The sequence below is a fragment of the Rhinolophus sinicus genome, linkage group LG14 (assembly GCF_036562045.2).
Source record: "Rhinolophus sinicus isolate RSC01 linkage group LG14, ASM3656204v1, whole genome shotgun sequence".
In the NCBI taxonomy this organism is placed as follows: Eukaryota; Metazoa; Chordata; class Mammalia; order Chiroptera; family Rhinolophidae; genus Rhinolophus; species Rhinolophus sinicus.
The window spans coordinates 2,299,203-2,321,946 of NC_133763.1; the positions used below are offsets into that span (position 1 = coordinate 2,299,203).

At 42.1% G+C, this 22,744-nt stretch overlaps 1 protein-coding gene across 22 annotated transcripts in view; it reads right to left on the reverse strand.

Annotated features, from left to right (window-relative positions):
* The window catches only part of RALYL (RALY RNA binding protein like), an 846,180-nt gene that overhangs the window by 10,426 nt on the left and 813,010 nt on the right, over window positions 1-22,744 (reverse strand). For 16 of the 22 annotated variants that reach the window (XM_074318489.1, XM_019726291.2, XM_074318479.1 and 13 more), the window contains one exon: window positions 12,463-12,635. The exons of 5 other annotated variants lie outside the window; for them this stretch is intronic. In XM_074318489.1, the coding sequence (XP_074174590.1) occupies window positions 12,463-12,635 (173 nt within the window). The remainder of the gene's footprint in view (window positions 1-12,462; window positions 12,636-22,744) is intronic. One more of the 22 variants, XM_019726281.2, reaches the window with a different exon arrangement.

Genomic DNA, 22,744 nt, shown 5'->3' on the forward strand with positions numbered 1-22,744 from the left:
CCTAACATTTTAGAGCTAGAATAAAGAAAACATAACTAAAGGTTCCAGTGTTTTTATAGATTCAATAGTAGAGAAAATAGGAAGTATGACTAACATGCAGATCTGAAAGAATAAAATGGTACTTTAAAATCGAATGGTAATCTTAGTGTTCATATAACGTGAGCACCAGAAAATTCAAGGGATACGTCACATTGTGTCAGGGGTGTCACATCACTTAACAGGATGAGGGGATGACTTCTATGTGATTCTCTGACTATAATGATAGGTAGAAAGGTCTAAGACACTGATTTCCACCTGGTGAAACTAATGGGGGAACATGGTCACCTGAGCTGTGTCTCTGGAGTTTTCTCTGACACCCCATCGTCCATTCAAAAACAGTAAACAATGAAAAGCTCCTGAGAATTTAATGGCATATGCATACGACATGCCTCAGTGCATCCAGGCAGCGTTAGAAACCAGGAAGCGAATACAGACAAAGTGTGGTTAAAATTTTATGATTCTAAATGATGTTTCCATGGTTACAGAGCCTTTTTTTTTTTTAAATGCCCTTTTAACCAATGCAATTTGTAGAGTCTTTACGTTTCCCCATAAACTGGAGGTAATTCTAGTTAAAATGATCCTTTAAAAGTCAAATGAAGCAAATCTACACCTACTAGGCAATCAGTGAATTCTTTCTTTCTCTTGAGTGGCTGACAGAAAAATGGAAACCTTTACAAAAATATGTAATGAGTTTTGCTAAGGACACCCACACGTGTTCACACAGTACAGAATTATTTTCTTGTAGAAATAAAATTCTTTATTTTGGTTTTCTTATGCTTTACATTATTTGCTCAAACTATTTTTACTTCTTAAAAATACTGTGCAAATGTCAGCATTTTTTTAACATCACATATTGTTTAAATTCCTTAAATCTACAAATTTAGAAGTCACTCATTAACTATAGGTGGTTAACAAAAAAATCACCTACCCTTAACAGGCCCTCTGTTTAACATATCTGTCATATTATTTTCTTCAGTGAATTCCAAATAGACCTTTTAATTGGCAAGTTCAAATCTGAGTAACAGTGAAGGGTATTTAACAATGAAATAATACTCTAGTCGTTGAATTAATTTTATGCAACCTGTTCAGATTGAGGACTGTTTTAGAATGTAAGCCTCTAACTCAAATGTAAGCTTCCCTCTGAGAAGGATGAGCCTTCCACCCCCCAAAGAGCCTTTTTCTTTCTTATCCACCACCTCCCACTGCTGCTTAGTATGGCGTCTGCACACAATAATCATTTACTAAGTATCTGATGGCTGACTGAATAAACATGGCGCGAATGGAAAGACACATATCTAGGTTAAATTGCTTCTGTTGCCTAAAACTCTAACCATCACTAAGACCCTCTTTCCAATAGTTTTTGCCCTTTGGGATTTGGGGATAATGTGCAGGGAGAGAAAGCGGAGTTTGCCTCTCAGAATCTTGGAAGAGTTTATTGATTTGGTGTTGCTTGGCTAGGCAACGTCAGAACTACGGTTGGGTTTTGTTCATCTGCGCAGAAAGAGGCGTTCTGAGCAAACCACATGCTTGGGTAGTTTTAAGAACTGAGTGCAGCATATAGTTATTGGTATGTGGCATCTTACTCATCCTTAAGGGAACAATGGCAGTGACCTCCTAGGCAGCCGCAATATGACAGTTCTAACCCACAGAGCTCCTTATGTTGTGTGTGTTGGTATTTGATCAGTTGGATGGGAATCCCTCCCCACAAATGGTCCAGTCTCAGGGTTCAGATCAACCAAGGTGAGGGGACCAAGGTTCCAATGGTGAGAGTTGGGGGTGGGGATGCAGTGAGATCCAAAAAGGAAAACACGAAAAGCTAGAATTTGTTACGTCGGATTAGGAATGGTGAAGTAACTGATCAATCCTTCTCCCTAAGTCGGACGATCACTTCTCCACCAGTTCAGTTCTTAGTATCCCCATCGAAATGAAAATAAATTTCTCCAAATCTGAAACCACTGTAGCTTTTCTCAAAGGTTTCAAACGGTTCTGCATTCACCTGCAAACCCTGGTACTGCAGCTCAACAGAGATGATCTCAGAAGAGTGTCTTGAGGTGTGAGATGCTGTTGCTAACAAAATATGCCGGAATGTGAGGAACCTGACATTCAGAAGGGAAGTGTATAAAGAGTGTAACCAAATCATTTAATTTTTTTCCTTTCAAAGTTATTAAAATTTCCTGCAATTGGCATTTTCACTAAGTTTTGTTACTGGAGGGGAGAGATTACGTTTGCCATTCACATACTTACAGCAGAGATTTTTTTTATAAACCTGAGCTTATTTCATCCTCTCAATAACTTGCTAAAACTTCCTTTAACAGATGTGGAAGCAAGCCTCAGAGACTCGTGATTTGCGTAAGTCTATTAAAAGATTTGTCCATCCGAATCTAAAACCCAAATGACCTTTCTTTGAACTGAATGCTACACTATATCTGCACTTTGTAAGAGCAAATGAAAGTGCTTTTCTCCATAAAAAAGGCAAGAGACCATTTCCCCTTAGTGTGTCTCTTTGGAGGTCAAGTGAATCTGGCTCCTTCTTCGTACTTTTGACATAGAGATAAACCCCAGGAGGGATTCAACCCATTCTCCAGTGTTTACGTGTAGACATGTCTCCATGATTTTGGGCCAAATAACCTCTAGATATATGATAACGTTGAATTTTCCTTGCCCTGTTATCCTGAAAAAAACAGTGAAGGTTAAGTCCGCCCCCCCTACTTCCCCCCACCTTTTTATTCTGGGCAATGTCTTACTGCAAAGAACCGCCCTTTGCAGATGATGTATGTAAGACTCACTGATCCCCGCTTGTTCTGCTGTGACACAGCCAGACACAGACCCTCCACATGCGCACACTTGGTCCCATAAATGATTAGCTGAGCTGTTTATCCCTGCTGATCAATGAGCATAACATGCTTGTGAACCAACGTTTGCTGTAGCGTCTCTCTTTCTTCCAGGACAACGAACTTTGGCCCACCATCAGCCTGAGCCAGTACACAGCCCTCCAGAGGGGTCTTCCTGGAAAACAGGCTGGCCCCGGAGTAAACCATGACCTGATGCACTAGCCACGTGGCACCCGTCCACCCTTGTCCCCACATGCAATTCGTTCTAGCCTTCTTTTCGCCTCGACACACAAGGAAAAACCCCTTTAGCCTAACTCTTGAGACGCATGCAGACCCCATGGTCAAGGCTGTCTGCTGTCATAGTCCCATCTTCCTTTGCCATAATCCTGTCCAGCGAAGCATCTCCTAAGTTCATATTTGTGTTTAATCCGACACACGCAAAAGCATAGCTCTCGGATCTCTTAGGAGCTGTAAGAGAGTGTTGTGAGGTTCATTTAGCCTTTTAGCTTAAGGGGATGTATGCCTCCTGCTTTGCTGTATAAAATGTGGGAGATTTTGTCCGAATGACCCAGGCGCCTTAAAATTCTCCTCAGCTTGACTAAACTTCAGAGAGGTTTCCTCCTGACTATTGGTCTGCTGTTCCCTAGAGCACTGACTTTCTTTCTTTCTTTCTTTTTTTTAAGGAGGGCACAGCTCACAGTGGCCCATGCAGGTATCGAACCCACAACCTTGGTGTTATTAGCACCATGTTCTAACCAACTGAGCTAACCGGCCACCCATAGAGCACTGACTTTACACAACAACAACTGTTACAAGAATATGGAGAACAGGGAACCCTCACATACTGTTGGTGGGATTGCAGATGGGTGCAGCCGCTGTGGGAGACAGTATGGAAGGTCCTCAAAAGCTTACACATAGAACTGCCCTATGACCCAGCAATTCCACTCCTGGGTATTTATCCAAAGAAATAAAAAACACTAATCAAAAAAATATATGCACCCCTATGTTTATTGCAGCACTATACACAATAGCCAAGACATAGAAACAACCAAAATGCCCATTGGTAGACGACTGAATAAAGAAACGGTGGTACGTTTATACAATAGAGTGTTACTCTGCCATAAAAAAGAATGAAATCTCACCATTTGCAACAACATGGATGGACCTAGAGAACATTACGCAAAGTGAAATAAGTCAGACAGAGAAAGACAAATACCATATGATCTCACTTATGTGTGGAATGTACAGAACAGAATAAACGAGCAAACAAAACAGAAATAGACTCATAGATACGCAGAGAAAACTGATGGTTGCTAGACGGGAAGGGGGTTGCGGGGTAGGGGAGAAGGTGAAGGGATTAGAAAGTACAAATTGCTAGTCACAAAGTCACAAAATAGACACGGGGATGTGAAATACAGTGTGGAGAATATATTCAGTGATGTTGTGAAGATTATGTAGGGTGTCAGATGGGCACTGGACTTATCAGGGGGATCACTTCATAGACTCTGTAGACACTTGACTAATAGGCTATACACCTGAAGCTGGCGTAAAATAGTACTGAATGTCAACTATAATTACATATATATATATATATTCATGGGATATAAAGTACAGCATAGGGAATACAGTCAATGGTAGAGCAACAGCTATCTACGATGTCAGAGGGGTAGTAGATTGGGGGAGGAGGGTTATCACTTTTTGAGGGGTATAAATGTCTAACCATTATGTTGTTTTGTACACCTGAAACTAATATACAGAGGGTGCCAAAAAATGTAGACACATTTTAAGAAAGAAAAAAAAAAAAACTATTAAGACTGTAATACTCCATATATACCAATAACAAAAGATGAGTACACGTCATGTGTATACATTTTTTTGGCACACCCGGTCTATATAAAAGAACTTGCAAGCGTAAATTCTGTCTCTGACCCTTTGAGATGTAAATCTTCTTCCAGCCTCTTGACAGTTTCACAGCTTGGGTACTGTTCTCTCAAGGACCTGGGAGCCACCCCTTTGAAATGTAACCATTGAAGGAGATGGTGTCCCTCGCTCCCAGTCTCTATGAGAAGGTAGGAGTCCACTTTAGGTAAGTGACAATGAGCAAATCTGGACATTCGAATCACCTTGACCAGCCTCCCCTTTAATGCCCCAGTACTTTTGCACCAGCTCACCCTAGGGCTTATAAACTGTGCTGCCTTTTACTTCAATGGAGTTGAGTTCACTCTGTCTCCCATTGCAATAGTCTTGAATAAAGTCTTCCTTGCTTGTTTAACTCCATCCAGTCCGATTTTCATTTGACATGGTGGTCACTTTGGTGTCACCTGACATGCATGGAAATCTGTGAATGTTTACTCAAGAAGCGTATTTCTGTTCTATATTGGTAGGAAAGGGTCTTTGTTGGCACAATTGCTTTAATTCTCCAACAACTACCATCACTAGCTGTTTGAAATCTGACAGCATTAATACTTCGGGTTGCTCTATTTTCCTCTAGCACATTATAGCATTTCTAGAAAAGTGGCTCTTTCCCTGTTTTTGTATATTTAAGGCTTATTTTTGGACTGCCTCTCATTTACAAAAGACGTGGAGCCTTTCTGTTCTCCTTTTTTGTTTCTCTCTGTATAGAAACTCTGGGATAGTGAAATATTTTATTTTGCTTGGATTTATACTCTAGACTTACAATTCCACTTTTTAACATCATTCGAAGCAGTTTGGAAATTGCATGTTAAACAGTACTTTTCACATCTCCACACCCCATAGCTCTAAAATGTATTTCCTAACGACCTCCTCACTGCAGCTGGGATCACAGCCTCTGTGCTACGTCTCTGGGCAGATTTTACTTCTGAATTCTCTGAAGATTATTTTATTATGACCTTGTGACTTTCAGCTTTTTCTGTACTGTTTGGGCTTAACCACTGCAGATCGGGGGTGAGAGAGAGGCTTATTTTCTGGTTTGTTTCACACGTTGGCGATCTAGCTTTGCTAACTACATTCAGGTTACTTCAAATTTGCATTTTTATCACTCATGGAAGGCAATAACCAGCAAAGCAGAGTGGAGACTGCTGTGTTGACTTTGACGTTTGGTTTTAAGTCTCCTGTCACTCCTCCTCAGTGCCTCCTGGACGCAGGGAAACAAGTTATAATGAAAACCCTTTCCATCTCTGCTTTGGACAATAATCCTTTAAATCACGGAGAGCAGGCATACAGGAGGAATGTTTAGAACACAACCCGGTTACAATACACAATAAAAGGGGCTTCCAAACGATGAGGGGCCCAGAGTTGGGGGTAATCTGAGGATGTTTTCCTCTCTTTCTTTAACAAATATTCATTAACATGTGCTAAGCACCGCACGAAGAAAAAATACCAAATAAAATAAGCCCTGAGAAATTCACAGATCAGTGAGCCAGAGAGAAGGGAAATCACTAATCAAAACAGAATAAGTTAAGTGTGATGAAATAAGGAGTGTGGTCTAAAGACAGAAGCAAACCCACAGTGTCCAGGACAGGTTGGGGGCCTTGCTTGGGATGGATTCATGACAGGTGACAATGGTCTTGAGACATGGGATGTGTTGACCAGTCAGACAAGATAATGACTGGGAAGGAACAGCACGCACGCACACACACACACACACACACACACACACACGACACAGTGTGTCAAAGACCGCCGATACTCCAGCAACCCTCCACATACTCCCCTCGTCCATCCCCGTATGCCCCACCATATGCTGGGCACTGTGCTTTGCAGGAGGGATCCCACCCCAAGAGATCACACAGCCTGCAAGGGGTTCCCAGCCTAGCTGGACAGACAGACATTTGTATGTTTAAGTGTACAATTCTATAACACATCATCTGTATATTGCATTGTGTGCTCACCACCCAAAGTCTAGTCTCCTTCTGTCATCCTATATCTGACCCCCTTTACCCTTTTCATCCCTCCCCACTCCCTTCCCCTTGGGTAACCACCATACTGTTGTCCTTGTCTATAAATGTGTTTGTCTTGTTCGTTTGCTGCTTTCTGTTTTATATCCCATCTATGCGTGAAATCATAGGGTTCTTGCAAGACAGACATTGTTAAAAAAATAGTAGCAGCAAGGAAGTGAGTGTCCCAAGAGGGTCTGTGTGAGTTCTGGAGAACACACCTAACTGTAACAGACTCTCAGGGTGAGGCCAGATGGCATTCCAGCAAAGTTCATCCCTGCCCCTGACTCTCACCCTCCAGGTTACCTCTGTTCCTTTGGGGGCAATTGTACAATACTGTCCTCTTTTGTACAAAACCTCTTCATGCAGCACAGTGTTTTTAAGGTGTGCCCAGACTGTTGCAGGGAATAGCTTGCTGCCTTTTATTGCTGAGTGGTCTCTCTTGCATGACTATATCCACCTCTGTATATCCATTTTCCAGCAGATGGATGGTTTCCAGTTTTTGGAAACTGCGAGTAAAGCTGCTGAAACATTCTTACATAAGTACTTTCGAGATGTACATTCTCTTGAAGGCTTAGGAGTTGAATTGCTGGTTCATTATGTCCAGTTCTATAAGAAATTGCCAGCTATTTCTAAATGGCTGGAGCATTGTACCTGCCTACAAACCATGGTGGAGTGTCGGCACTCACATCCTGCCAACATTTGATTCTAACAGTTCAGTTTGGCCATTCTGGAGGATGTGCTGTGTTACCTTATTGTAATTTAATTTGTACTTTCCTGAAGACTAATGATTGTGGGTGACTTTTCACGTGCTCACTTCCTCTTTGGGGATGTGTCCACTTCCCCTCTTCCTCATGGACCGTGAGCTCCACCTCAAGGGCTCTCAAACATCTCTGGGCCTTTGCTGGGACGCCACCCCACACACTCTGATGTAATGGTTTAGGCGGATGCCCCATCCTTGGTATTTACAACAAAGCACCTCGATGAGTCTGTGGGCTTCGGGCTGGAAGCCCTGTTGCCGTAGTCAGGGTCACAAGGTGTCAGGATCACCAGGAGGCCTTGTTAAAACACAGAATGTTGAGGTCTACACCCAGAGTTTCTGATTCAGTGAGTCTGGGTTAGAGCCTGAGAATTTGGTATTTTCTGAGCATTTGCATTTCCAACAAGTTTCCACACATGATATGATGCTGCTGGTTCTGGGACCACCCTGTGAGAACCACTGCTTTAGCCAAACCAACCAACCAACTTTTCAGCAGACGCTGAGTTCTTTCTTCCTGGTGCATTCTATTACCTGTTGGTGACCCCACCTAACACTTTGGTTCCCTCACACACGCTGCTTCATTCTTTAAGAACAAGCTCAAATGTCACAACCTTTGAAAAGTCTGTTCTGCTTCATATGCTTTGTCATTTCACTTCCCACTCTGTTGTCATGATTCATGTGATAATTGCACGTATCGCACGGCTTTGTTCATATCTGTTTATTTGTTCTGGCTGCAGTATCCCCTTTCCTACCCAGGAATGTGACATAAAATCAGATACCACCATGCCTCGTTCTTTGAATCTTTAGTGACTGACTAATGATATCTGGCACATTACTGAGTTGCCACTATTTTATTTAAATTTTTGGTGGTTGTGTTCATCAATGTATGGCTGGATGATTATAGAAAATGTGACATATACAAGGCTTCTTACACATGCAGATTCTTTAAAACCATGATCGACCACTTGTTCCTGCACTGGCGGCCACATCACATGAGCCAGAGAGCAAAAACTAAAAGAAAAACCATATATCATCACAGGCTAGAGTTAGCAATATTACTGTTTTTTTATTTTTTTTAAATATCACATGAAGGGGACTTGAAAAGGAATTCATTTGAATTGAGTCAGCCAGCAAGCATAAAATTGAAGAAAAATTGAACAAGATGAAAGTGAAGCATGATTCTTCTCAGAATATGGCATTTGTTTCCTGAAGCCTTTCTTATCAATAAGAAGTGCTTCTTAAGAAATCTGAATCTCTACAGACTTGAAAGACACAAAATTCCATGTGAAGATTGTGTGGCTGCAAATGTTGGAAGGGTTTATTGAAAGGTTCGCATGCAAAACGAGATGATGACGATAATTGCAAGACTGATAACAATGGTAGCAACTTCCTTGCTCACGCTGGGACAGAGTCTTGGCTCAGCGAAGTTCACGGGTATCTCATTGAGTCCTTCCAAGAGCCCTACAAGGAGGGTGTGTTTATTCCAGTTTCACAGATGACAACACAGAAGCTGAATAATCTGTTTAAGGCCAGTGTCCAAGCCCATTTCTGTGGAGCGTTGACAAATGAATTACAGGACGTTCAGATTGAATTTCAGATAAACAACAAATAATATTTTGTTGTCAGAAAGATGTCCCGTGTAATAGTTGCGGCATGATTATATTAGGAACTTACTCATTGCTGATCTGAAATTCAGATTTACTTGGGAGTCCTGTATTTTTATTTGTTAAACCTGGAAACCCTGCTTCTATCTCATTCCAGAACAATCAGTCTGCCTCAGACCACTCGGTTGCATTGCATCTTAATTCTCTCTTCTGTCCAGGCAATTTCCAATTCACTTATTTGAAGTTAAGGAGGTAAACTTTAAACATTTAGCAGGACATCAACGCTATTTACGATGTTGGCCCCACCATCCAGTTCTGCACATTCAGGGGTCCAGCAAGTGCAAAGGCCCTGGGGCAGCCGCTGAGCACTGTGCCTGGAGGCCCTGTCGCTGCTGCTGGGGGAGTGGGAGGGAAGCGGAGCCTGGTCCAAGAGGGAGCAGGGAAGGTCTGAGAGGGAGCAGGGAAGGTCTCAGGGGAGCAGGGAAGGTCTGAGAGGGAGCAGGAAGGGTCTCAGAGGGAGCAGGGCTCCGGAGACCACGGCAAGGACATGTCTCTACTCTGTGTGAGGCTGGCGGCTGTTGGAGTTTAAACAGATGACGTGCCCTGGCTTGGTTTTAACGGGATGGCCCTGACTGCTGTTTGGAGACCGATGCGCAGAGGGACAAGGGTAAAAACAGGGAAGAATTACAAATATTCCGGCAGCAGCTCCTGGGAAGCTTTTCCTGATGGCTCACGCTGTGTCCTGGGTTCTGGCGGACAGTCTCCAGGTTGGAGCGGGGGACAGGGGTCGGCATCATTCTTTCAGTGGTCATGTGGACCCGGGCTGTCATGGTTTCACACTGACACCTGAAGGGACCCTGTCCCAGGTGTGCCTTGTGGGTGCTGCATCTCTGGGTGTGGAAGAGGCAGAGAGCGTGTGGTCTTGCATGAAGTGTGGCAAGACCCTCCAGGGGAGAGCAGGTGGCTGGCAGGCAGTGGGGTACATAGTCAGACATGTTCCTGACATAGTTGAGACACTTCCTGGGACCCCCAGAAACAGCTGGAAGAGGTTGAGGGTGGGGGTGGCAAGGTACTGCCACTAGGCAGGGGTTCATATGAAGCTGGGGCAGGCATTTTTGTTAGTATCATGCGGCCTGATTTACACCTTCCCGAGCAGGCACAGAGAATTAACTGAATGTCTCCGCTGCGCCAGGCTTGTGCTTCTTGGACACACTGCAGCTCCTCCTAGCAGCAGTCCTGGGTCAGGTATATGCCGTTATCAATCCCCTTTCTCTCTTCACCAAGTTGTCTCTCTACCAGCATCTTGCACCCCACGTCATTGCAATTTACAGTCACACACTTGCGATCCTGATTCTAAGTGGGATGAAAAGCACCGTAGAGTCTTAAGCAGGGGAGTCGCATTATCTGATATACATCCTTCTTGTGTGGAACATGGATTGTCTGGGCTGAAGGGGGGATGGGACTAGCTTCGGGCTCTGATGGGGAGGTAGAATTAGTGGGGAGGGTGGAGGGGACCAAAGGTTATCTTCGTCTTTTTGGTTTTAACAACTGTGCGTGAGGATGCTGTTTGCCAGAATGAGGATGACAGGGAAGAAATGAGATGGATGGAAAACAGTCAAGACTATTGCTGGCAAGTTACATTGCAGTTGTTGGTTGGAGATCTATGAGGAGATGGGCATTTCTTAGGTTGGTGCAAAAGTAATTATAGTTTAAAAATTGCAAAAACCACAATTACACCAACCTAATAAAAACCACAATTGTACCAACCTAATAAATGCTCGAGTCTAGAATTGCAGAAGGACATCAGGAGTAGAAACATCAATTTAGGAATCTCTGGCCTATAGATAATATTTGATGCTCTGGTATTTGATGAAGTCGCCTTGGGAGAGTCTGCAGGAAGTGGAAGGAACCTAAGCAAAACCCTGGGTGGCCACAGTATTTAAAATGGGAGTGTGGAGGGAGTGTGGAGGTAACCAATCCTCAGCCAAATTCTGCTGAGAGATTAAAATAAAAATGGAGAAGTTTCCATTGGACTTGGCGGCATGCAGAGCCCTGGGTGAGAGCAGTCACACTGCACGGTGACAACACTAGTCTGATCAGAAAAGGTGATGGAAATCAACGCGGTTGAATGAAAGCCCTGCCTGAGGAGAAGCGGAGAAACTTGGTCCTTCATTCATGCTAGTCCGTGCTTAACAGATTCCTACAATCCAAACAATTCCAGACACAGGTGCTTCAGTCCTTCAAACCAACGCAGACTTCTGTAGACATAAAAGTGATTGTTCAAAGCTCACCTTGGAAAGTTTAAGGTGCCATGCAATTTAATCAGTGCTGGAGAGTTAAAAACCAATGTAGGGTTCCATAAATATAACTATGATCGGGTGGCCACCACAACAGAACCGCCACCATGACCACACAACTGGTAAGTAGCAAGAGGTCTCACAACAAACTGGGGTCTGATATTACCTTGGATAAGTCAAGTTAAATAGGATTATTCCCCAGATGCTTGAGACTTGGCAAAACAGACACACACACACACACACACACACACACACACACACACCCATACCCTTTCATCATTTTTCGTAGTCAATCCCTTAAGACAGAATATTTAATTTCATGGCTGATAAAATATGAGAAAAAGCACTGTCATCAGCATATCTTTACCAAGCCCCTGTTGTGGTTACACAGGAAAGGATATCTGCAAATGAGCAGTATAATGATTACAGCACGGGGAAAATAACACCCATAAAGAATGAAGTCTCAGCTAAGTACCGAGTCATAAAAACAGACTTTCCAGAAGCACAGGTACAGAGGAAGTGAGCTGGCCACACAGCAAAGGGTCGTCTTAGTGAGCAGACCTTAGGAAGGACCGTTGGCCACGCAACTAGTATAGACAACGAACCTCAGCGAATGACACTAAGACATAAGGGGGGCACTAGGGATCTTCCCGCAAATGGTCATTGTTACCGCAATATTATATCCATGTGCTGTTCACACATATCTACACAGGCAAGATTCCTTTCATGATGGAGTATTTGAGGAAAACCATCGGGTTTTCATTTGGGACTTTCAATATAGCTCATCTCGTATATAGTACATCTGTTCATTCATCTCCTCACTTCTATTTCACATTAGCCAAAAAACGTATTGAGCACTTATTATGTGCAAAGCACTGTATGGATGCTGCCTTAAATATATGCACATAAGAAAGACATCAGCTCCCAACACACCATCTTTCTTCTAGAATGAACAAGCTGCTGACATGCGGTGCTGTTCCCACAGGGTGTGGGCACCAAACACTGAGTTCCTACCAGCTCACGACCCCCATCTTCAGTGAAGGCCGCCTCTACCCCGTCAGCCATCTCCTCTCCGTCCGCGTCCGGCCCTCCTTCTGTGAGCTCCTCTGTCGAGTGATCTGCGTTCTCTGACACACACTCATCTTGGATCAGCTCTATACTCGCCTCCAACTGCTTCTTCTGAGCTTCTGGGGGGGAAAAAGCAAATGACTACCTTGGGTTGCTCATGAGCCATTTGGATAAACCACGAAAACACAGCCTACGAAAGGTTTAAACTCTGTGGACTATTAAGGGTGTGAGGAAGACACGGACCAACTTAGTCATGTCAATCGTGTACTTCGTACATTTACATGTAAGCATGTTTGTCTTTTAATGCAATTCGAGAAAATAGGGAATCCAGATGACACTAGTACGGAGACAAATAAACACTCACACAAACAGATTGATCTTTCTGGCTATATATAGTCCTTTATAATAAGGATGTTCTCTTTGAGGAGAAAATACAGCAAAAAAAGGGGAGAGGGTGAAGCAAAAAGCAGATAAAACACAGAACTTGTTCACTCAAAGGAGGAGGGGGAAGAAAGCTCATTGACAAATTCCAACTAAGTGAAAAAGACAAAAACTCACAAAAAAAGCACAAAAGCAGGTATGTTGTCTTTTAGACATGTTTATATACGAACAATCCTTTGAAATTTTAGGATACGTTCTGTTGGCAGATGTGGTTCACTGCCATGGTTAAGAATAAAATTCTGGTGTTACACGGCCTGGGTTCAACACCAAGCATCCTCCCTTACGAGCTTTGTGGTGATGTGCAAAGTGAAATGTTAGCCCCCCCGTGAGCCTGGGTTTTCTCATCCACACAATTAGGATCACTACTGCTTAACTTGCAAGATTTGGAGTCGTAAAGTGAAGTGTCTGGGATAGTGATTTGCCAATAATAAGTGCTCAACAAATGAAGCATAGAAAGTCCTATGCAGGCTATACAGAAGTTATTGTAAAACTTAACCCAGATTTTTTTTTCTAAATCTAGAAAATTACCATCCAATTTAAATAGGGAAATAGGGAGTCAAAGAAAAAAAAAAAAAAAGGTTTAATCTAAAGATGCCCCAAGTATCTGGATTAAAAGATAGGCAAATTAGGCAAAAGATACAGAGCCCTACACCCTGAATTTAACTGTTACGGAGCACATCATACTAAATGAGCTAAGTCCCACCGAGAAGGACAAGTGCTGCATGTGGAAGCTACAAACCATACTTGTGAAAACAGAGAGTACAGTGGTGTTTTCCAGGGGGTGGGTGGGGGAGGGCGAGATAGGAGAAGTTTAAGGGTACGAACTTGCAACAAGCCCTAGAGCCCCGATGCCTGTGAATACAGACAACAGCCAGATTGTATTCTAAGCATCAAACTTGCTAGGAGACTGGATCTTAATGATTTCAACCACTAAAAAGAAAAGATCCTGGTGTAAGCTGATACAGGTGCTAACTGACACTACAATGGAAATCATATTACAATGTACAGAGGTACCCAATTAACATGTTGTATACCTTCAATTTATACAATGTCATATGTCGAATATATTTCAATAACAAACAAACAAAACCCCCAAAACAAACCGACAGAATTGCTAGGTTTATTCATCTCATCTTCCTTCCACACGTCACTTCCACAGTTCTAGACCTTGAGCCTAGGCTGGCCGACCTACACACTCATGACGGGCACCCACGGGACAAAGCTGGGACGGGCAGGCCAGCTGGGGCGCTGAAAGGCTGGGAATGCTCTGACGGGAGTCACGCCTCCCTCTCCCCCACTTCCTCTCCCACCCATCACTGAGGCTTTGGACCTCACAGTGGTCTGGCCACTTTGGTTCTGACCTCCCACGCTTTCTCCTCAGACTGTTTTCTGTACGTTTCGCCCAACTCCCTCACTTTTAGGCCTCTAGGTCACCGCGGTGCTCATTCAAAGGCTCTGCCTCTCGAAACCTGGTGTTGGTATTTCAAGAAAGAAAGGAATGGAGGTTTGGGATTGGACAATTATTATTCTATACCACTGACCTTGGAAAGCTGTGGGAGTGAACTGCGTGGGTCCACTTATACATGGATTTCTTTTTTCAATAAATACGTACAGTACTGTAAATGCATTTCCTGTCCTTAGCATTTTCTTAACAACATTTTATTGTCTCTAGTTTTTTTTACTGCAAGAATACAGTATATAATACATGTAGCATATGTATGCAGGGGGGTTGGCGCTTTAAACCCCCTCATTGTTCAAGGGTCAACTGTACCTTGAAAACTTTCCCAAATCTTACAACTTTTCCTGTTGTCACACAACAGCCTAGCCGATTGTCCCCCCGTGTCTTTCCTTGAGGAAAGAAGAGTCTGTGAGACTGTGCCTCTTTGGGACTTTGCTTATCTCAATATTTTTCACCTCATGTCTCTCTGTCTGGTCCCCAAAAGATGGTTTGCAGCCAAAGACTAGTAAGATTTCCACGTGGGAAACAACTCAAGCCAGGCGGAACCGAGCGGGGACCCCCAAAAAGAGCTGCCTTAGAAAGATTTGGGAAGAGGCCTTGCCTCCCCTTTCCCCTGCCTGGAAAAAGCCGCTACTGGTTCTGGCTTTCCCCTCTCACTTAATTGTGAGAAGAGTCTTTAGAGCGATAAGATTAAGCTCTCTCTGCTCAGCTCTGCAAAACAATTTCAACATGTGATATTTGTCCCTCAAGGGAGTCACATATCTCACCTCAAGGACTTCCTGCTTCGGCTGTTTAAAGATCAACATAATTGGTTTGGGTTATTTCTAAAACGTGATAAATGAGTCTCACAGACTGTATCAAAAACAATAACATTCCCTTGTGTACTTACCAATAAAAACCATCATTTTGCTCAAATCTGGGCTCCAGTCTTTCATGACTGTGAGACTCCTGGCCTTCTGAGATTTAAACTGCATTAAGTCTCTGTTTCTTTCTTTCTTAAAAACTTAACCCAAAGCTGCCCCTTCTCGCACCCTCACTGCCCGTGTTGCACTGGACGCAACATTTTCCTAAAGCCAAACTTTCTCAATTTTAGGCCATTGTGTTTATTCTTTTGTTATAACACATAAATGGACTTTTGCTTAAAATTGACACTATACTGGAAACCCATTTGGTCTGGCATATCCATTTCTTCTCTAATGATTACAGAAATATTTTTTCTCTGAGGACCATCCGTTTTTGATGTTGAAAGTAATATTCTTTTTTTTTTTTTTTTTTTCTCTAGAAACATCTCCGGCAGAAGCAGCATAGTGGATTTTCAGAGAATCCATGTAGGACCAGACCTAAAAGATTCCTAGCCCTCCTTCGACTCTGAGGAGGAGTCTGTTTCCGTTATCTCTGGGATGCAAGCTGACTTTTCCGAGCTTCCTAGCTGAACGTGGTGTCTCTTCCTTTGATCAACTGAAGCCCATATCAAATGCCATAGGTAGTTCCACTGTAGTTTTCCCTTTTCTCATTAGTGTTTAAGTTTCCTGGAAACTTGAGCAATTGCCTTCTGAGTTCATACTGTCACACTCACAGGGGATAACACAGATGTTGACCTTTTGTGAAGTGAAACGTACAAGTCAATTTTCAAGAAATATTTTGATGTGCTGTGTACCCCTTACTGAATGCCTGATCCAGAGAAGAGATAACATAAGGTATTAGAGGGATATACGAGTTGAGATCCATACTTTTGCTAATGACTAGTCCTATTAACTGTAATTTTCTTCTCTGCAAGATGAATATAAAAAAAAAAAATCACAGAGTTTCTGTCTGCTCAAATGAGGAAAAAGAGGTAAATGTTTCTTAAATTATAGAGGCCACACAAACATGTTATCGTAAAAGACTCAAAATAGTTCTTGAGTTGAATCTGTAGTGATTACTTGTCCAGAGAACTTGTGGACAAAATAATTCATCACTATTAATCATTAAGGATCATATAATCTAAAAACAATGTTGGCTTTGACGTGGCCCCTGAATTTCGGTTTGGACAGACACAGTGTTTTAAGTTACTCTCCGGTTTTTATATTAATATACAGCTTACATGTAATTCCTCTCAGGGCCTATTTCAAAAGCAATGGTGTTTTAATATAGTTCATTGCAAAAAACTCTATAACTTATGCTCATGCATCCATTCATTAACTTAAAAGCTAAATGCATGGAAGACATTATCTGGGTTGAGAAAAAAGGCTTTAATTACAATGGTAATCAATTCATAAAAGTTCAATGGCACACAATCAGCATGTGCTTTAGTCATTTGTGACGATCACAGATTTTTGTCACCGCCGCAGTGGGAAGTGCTAAACAATGGAAGCTTCCATGAATAAAATCACACTTGTTTATTAAACTGCTGGTTCACAGTGTAACAAGCAGTTTTGATCCAGTAATTATCTTGTTGAAATAGAAAGAAGCAAAGCAACTTGTTCTATTTTTATGAGTATCTCATTTTACTTCTACTAGAAATGAGCATTTTTCAGATTCTTCTTAACTTTCTAACAGTCTCTTTGCCTGTGTAATTCTTTTCCTACCATCACTTTTACTTCTCATTGTGAGTGTGGATGTGTTGTGTGTGTGGATGTGTGAGCGTGCACGTACACACACATTTATGGCTCTGCTACTAAAGCTCCTTTGGGGCAGAAACATTTTTATTTATCTTTGTATCCCTGGTGAATAACTCAGGGTCTTCCATGCTGAATATATTCAGGGTCTTACTTGCTGAATATATTCACGAACTGTCGTGGAACTGAAACACGAAAATACATGTCTGGGTGTCAGAAGATCTTCATAATCAAAGCGGTTGTTGAATTTGGCACCATGGTAACAAGGAGAGGAATCTGAACAGAAGTTGGAAGAAACCTCTCTGCCACATTCTACACCGCAGCCCCACACCCGGGCCAAGGCAAATGTGGGGTCTGAGAGTTTCCTAGAAGACAATCCTTTCTGTCTACAGGGACGAGTCTCCAGGAGAAGAATGAAACATGAATTCTCCCACCGCTTACGGGAGGCAGCTGCCTGTGAACCCCACATCATTTGGAGTCTCTGTTGACTGAAGTGAGAGTGACGGGTGACCACAGATTTCTTTTGTGAGCAAAGTGAGCTAGTTGTAGAATTTTTAAAAAGAGTGTATCAGGAACCAACAGGCCAGCAGCTCATGCCTAAAAGAGCTCTCTAATCTTATGTAAGTCATGGATTTTGGCAGAAAGAAAGGTTTCTGTTATTATGGCTGCAAGTAAGCAAGTCTTACACAATGCTGACCGTGCAATATTCACTAACTTTAGACCTTGAAACACCATGCAGGGGAGGCTTGTTATCATTTTACAGGTGGAGAAACTGAGGCACACATCCACCCAGTAAGGTGTCCACGGTCATTCAGCTAGTAAGTGTGAGAAATGGAATTCCCACTTCAGGTTTTCTTGATTCCGTAGCCTGGGCTGCTTTCGAATATACCGGGGTGCCAAAAAAATGTATACACATGACTTGTATTCATCTTTTGTTATCGGTATATATTGAGTATGACAATTTTAATACAGTTTTTTCCTTTCTTAAAATGTGTATACATTTTTCTGGCACCCTCGGTATCTTTAGACAAAAGACCTAATTGGACACACTGAGAGTGCTTTGGTTCTCTTCAGTAACCAGACCACTTTAAATTAAAAAATGAAGGAGTCTGTTTAGTTTGGGGTATGTGCTGGAGCTGAACAATGGTCATCAAAGGTGAGACGTGCAAGTGACAGGTGAATGCTCTATGTAAGGGGAAATGCCCCAGGCTCCCAGAAGCCACGCCGGTAAGAATGTGATTTTCAGTTTCAATCCTCACATTCGACTATTTTTTCTGCACATCTCATTTCAATTTCAGAAGCTACACATGATTCAGAAAACAAGTTAGAATTGTTGGAATTTATGTTCAAAGCATTTTTATTCCATTCAGTGTGCTGCATAGCTATTATCATTAATAGAACTCCGAGAATTGGTTGTGTTGGTAATTCAGTTTTTTGACATGCTGGTTTAATTGCAAGCTAATTGCCAGCTGAATTGTACTTAGCAGATGGTTGGAAGGTGTTGACAGGAAAACATCACATTATTCGTCAGAGCCAAGCTAGTATCCTGTAACCATTATATCAACTGTTTAAAAATTCTACATTTCAGCTCTCTCTCTCTTTCTCTCTCTCTCTCTCTCTCTCTCTCTCTCTCTCTCTCTCTCCCTTTCTTTCATTAGTTTCAAGTGTACAAAACAATGTAATCGACATTTATACCCCTCACAAAGTGATAACCCCCTGTCCCCCAATCTACCTGACTTCCTTTTACTTACAGCACCGACTTCAGAAAACTTGCAATTGTAAATTCTTTCTATGCCCCTTTGAAATGTGAATATTTTACAATTCAGAAGTATTTTTCTCAAGATCTAGAAGCCATTCCCTTGAAATGTAATCATCAAGAAAGATAGGACCCACTAAACTATTGTCTGTGAGTTTTTGTTTCATTTGTTTGTTTTGTTCCTTTGTTGTTTTCAGTTTTATATCCCATGTATCAGTGAAATCATATGGTTCTCTACTTTTTCTGTCTGACTTATTTCGCTTAGCATTACGTATAATCTCAAGATCCATCCATGTTGTTGCAAATGGCATTATTTCATCTTTTCTTATGGCAGAGTAGTAGTCCATTGTATATATATATATATATATATATATATATATATATATATATATCTCACATCTTCTTTATCCCATCAAGTACTGACTCTGGGTGGTCAACACACAATGTGATATATAGATGATGTATTACAGAATTATAAACCTGAAACCTATGTAACTTTACTAACAATTGTCACCCCAATAAACTTTAATTAAAAAATAGAAAGAAAGAAAGGAAGAAAGACAGGACCCCCGTCTCCCAGTATCAGTGGGAGCCTAACTTCCATTCGGGTCAATTAGCAAACACAAATGACAGAATCCTACTGACCCACCTCCCCACTCACGTCCTCCGGTACTTTACAACTAGCTTACTTCAGCATTTAGACATTCTCCTGTCTTCTGTGTTAATAGTTGAGTCCTGTTTCCATCCATCGCAATAGTCTTGAATAAAGTCTTCCTTGCCATGTGTTCATGGGCCCATCGCAAATTTTCTTTTCCCATTATCTGAGGAATAGCAGCCACAGAAAGCTCGCCACAAGCACTGGTGGAACTTTTGATCCAGTCGCTGAAGACAACTCAATCTCTTTTTCCTCCAAATTTTGCTTCTTTTAAACATTTAATCTTTGCAGTCCTACATGGCTACAAGATATGTTGTGAAAAACAGCACTCTTCTGTTCCTACCTGCTCCTCATTTTCAGCTCCTTAAGGCTTTCCTCTCACTTAGCTGATTCTTTTAAATAAATGCCGCATATTTCTAAACAACACGTTTATATAATCAGTTCTTGGCCAGTGTTATGCTGTATCTGCTGGCACTGTAGTTAGGGACCTGAGGCTCACACAGCCCCGACTCACTTTCCCTCCTGTTTTCCATCTCGGTTTTCTTCTGCATTTTCCGGGAGAATTTCTCCAATTTCTCTTCCAATCCCACACTGTTATTTATTCGTGTCATCACATGTTATTTTCTAAAAGCTCTTTTACCTGCCCTCAGATGACTCAGTTTTAGTTTCATGTGCTTATTTCATGAGTGCAAGATCGTCTTTTTCTGGAGGGTATCCATCAGTGGTTTTATTCATTTATTTATTAAGTTTTACTCTTCCTGCATAAGCTCTGTTTCCTCTAATTTCTTTTTCTTTCCTTCTTGGTGTTTGCTTTTTACATTACACCTTTTCTACTCTCTGGGGATCCTTGTCAGTTCACATAAACAGTAGGGTTTTAAAGGACTGATGGGAGGTTTGTAAGCACTGGGGATACTGTCTCTGCAGGGTTATTATCTAGTTGGCTATTTCGTTGGGTGGCACCCATGCCAGCATCTTTAAATCTTCCCTCTTAGGCTGCTCACATTTCCAATGAAGACCTCTTCTGTGCCTGACAGTAGTCTGGGTACCAGGGGTGGGGTGGGGTGAGAACACTTGGAATTTCTACAGTCATTGTATATATTTACCCTTCTCTCCCTGTTTTCAGCTGTTCTCCAATGACCAGCCCTGAGATCTGCCATTTTAGCTATTCTAGAGGAAACTTCTCCAGGCTTCTACTGGGTCAGGAGCTGTTGGGAGGACAGTACAGGAATCTGTTTCTTCAACAGACTTTCAGCCACTTACACCCTCTTTTCTGGAGGAAGATGAGGCCTTCAATTCTAAGCCCTTTGAGAGTTCTGTGGTTAAAACTGCACTCAGATTTCCAGGATGAGCTCAGCTGGCTTCACTTCTCTAGCCGCTGTCCAGCGCCTACGATTTTGGCCCCATTCTCTTTAAGACTAGGGGTTTTCACTTTTACATCCATCTTTACTTTCATACAATTTCAGGAGGGAGCAGAGCTCAATTCATATGTTTAACCCAACATCTTGGCAGAAACATCAGCAATTTGACCCAAAGTGTAAACAATAGTAAGATTTTCAGAGCAGAAACCGTCCTGTTACAGACGGCAGCTGGAGCAACGTTTTCCACTCAGAGTATCATAGTCTGTGGTTGACAAACAGCAGGATGAGCAGGGTTCAAGATGCAAAACCCAATTACAGGAGAAGCACATGAAGGCATACAGATATTTATGTGACGAAAAGGAGGCCTCCCACATACTATGACCACAACTGGACTGCAGTCAAGTTCAACATCTGTGGGCCAATTACATCGAGTCCCCGTTCAAAGACCTGGGGAGGGTGAAACTATTATAGCTCCTTTTACGTATTTTATTGGCTGTAACATTCACAAGGGACTAGATGTCAAGCTTGGTCTCAGGGGACATAAAAAGGATAACTGAACCAAGTGAAAGCAAAATACATTTGGCTCAGGGAGAGGAGAACCTATGTCCTAGGAGCCTGAGACACAAGTGTGGCAGGGACCAAGTGAATCGCATCCGTGTGTGTGTATGTGACTGTACAAAGGTGTCAGCACACTGAGACCTGCCCGCCATGGGTACAGTGAGTAGCAATACTGAACCTTCAATTTCTGAAAAGAAGAAGTATTTGTAATATTCCATTTACTTGTAATAGTCCAACTCTTGGACATTAATGTACGGGAAAAAAATCTGTATCTTTTACCAGTCATATGGGCAGGACAAATTTATCCTCGGGGACTGTGGTTTGAGACCTTTTAATGCTTAGGTCTGACATTATCGTTATCATTATCTACTGTCATTGGAATTGCCTCAGTGAGACTGGCTGGTCATGTGTTAGACATACCCCTGAAAACAAAGTGGAACGAAATAATGTCTAATCGCCTTTTCACAGCAGAGACTCTATGCCTGAAATTTGATTTTTTTAAAAATATGGTTGCCCATGGAGGGAATGTACTCATTGTATGACATCTGGTCTTTCGTTTTGCTTGTTTCTCCCTTCACCCTTTTGGGTCATTTAATATCACTGTGTAACCCACACATAAATTGTGCTATCCACATGTGGCAATTTGTATGGGGTTCTTTTGAACGAACTGTCTAGGAATGAGGCACAATTATAGGGTAAACTGATAAGAAGTTGGTCTGTTGTTTTCAATAATCTACATAGTTACTCTACCCCAAAGTTGTGTTATTTGAATTAGCCTATGGGAAACAGTAACGTAAGCATGGTGGATCCATACTAGTCATAATCTAAAAGCTGGGAATACATTTGAGGCCGTAATCCATTCCTCTAGTTTACAGTGTGGGGGCTTGAGCTGGAGAGAAGTGAAAGACGTGCCCAGTGGAGCCCGGGGCAGTGCATGGTGGGGGGAGGGGGTTACAAAGGAAGAGAAAACATGACCTTGTCCTGGGAAATTTCCAGTCTCAAAGGAAGAGTCAGGAGACCACACAAATATCTATTCAAAGCAATCTAAGGTACAGAGACTCCAAAATGATGTCATTACACATCATTACAATGACTTCTGATAGCTTAAAAATTCACTTCCAATAAGATGGAGAAAACAGGTGATACTGTGAAATGGACTCGGGACAAGCTTCGTACCGGGCGGCTTTCCCCAACTTTTGTTTGTTATCCTCCATCTCTTCCTTGCCACTACTTTTATGCTGGACACTTTCATTGTCAAATAACTATGAGTAAATTGGGAATGAGATGCCTGTAACAGTGATAATGAACAGTCAATGTTAGCTACTAAATAATTACCTTGCAAGCAAATATGCATTGATGTGAGTGCCCCATACATTTAATAAGGAGATACTGAGTATTTTAAAG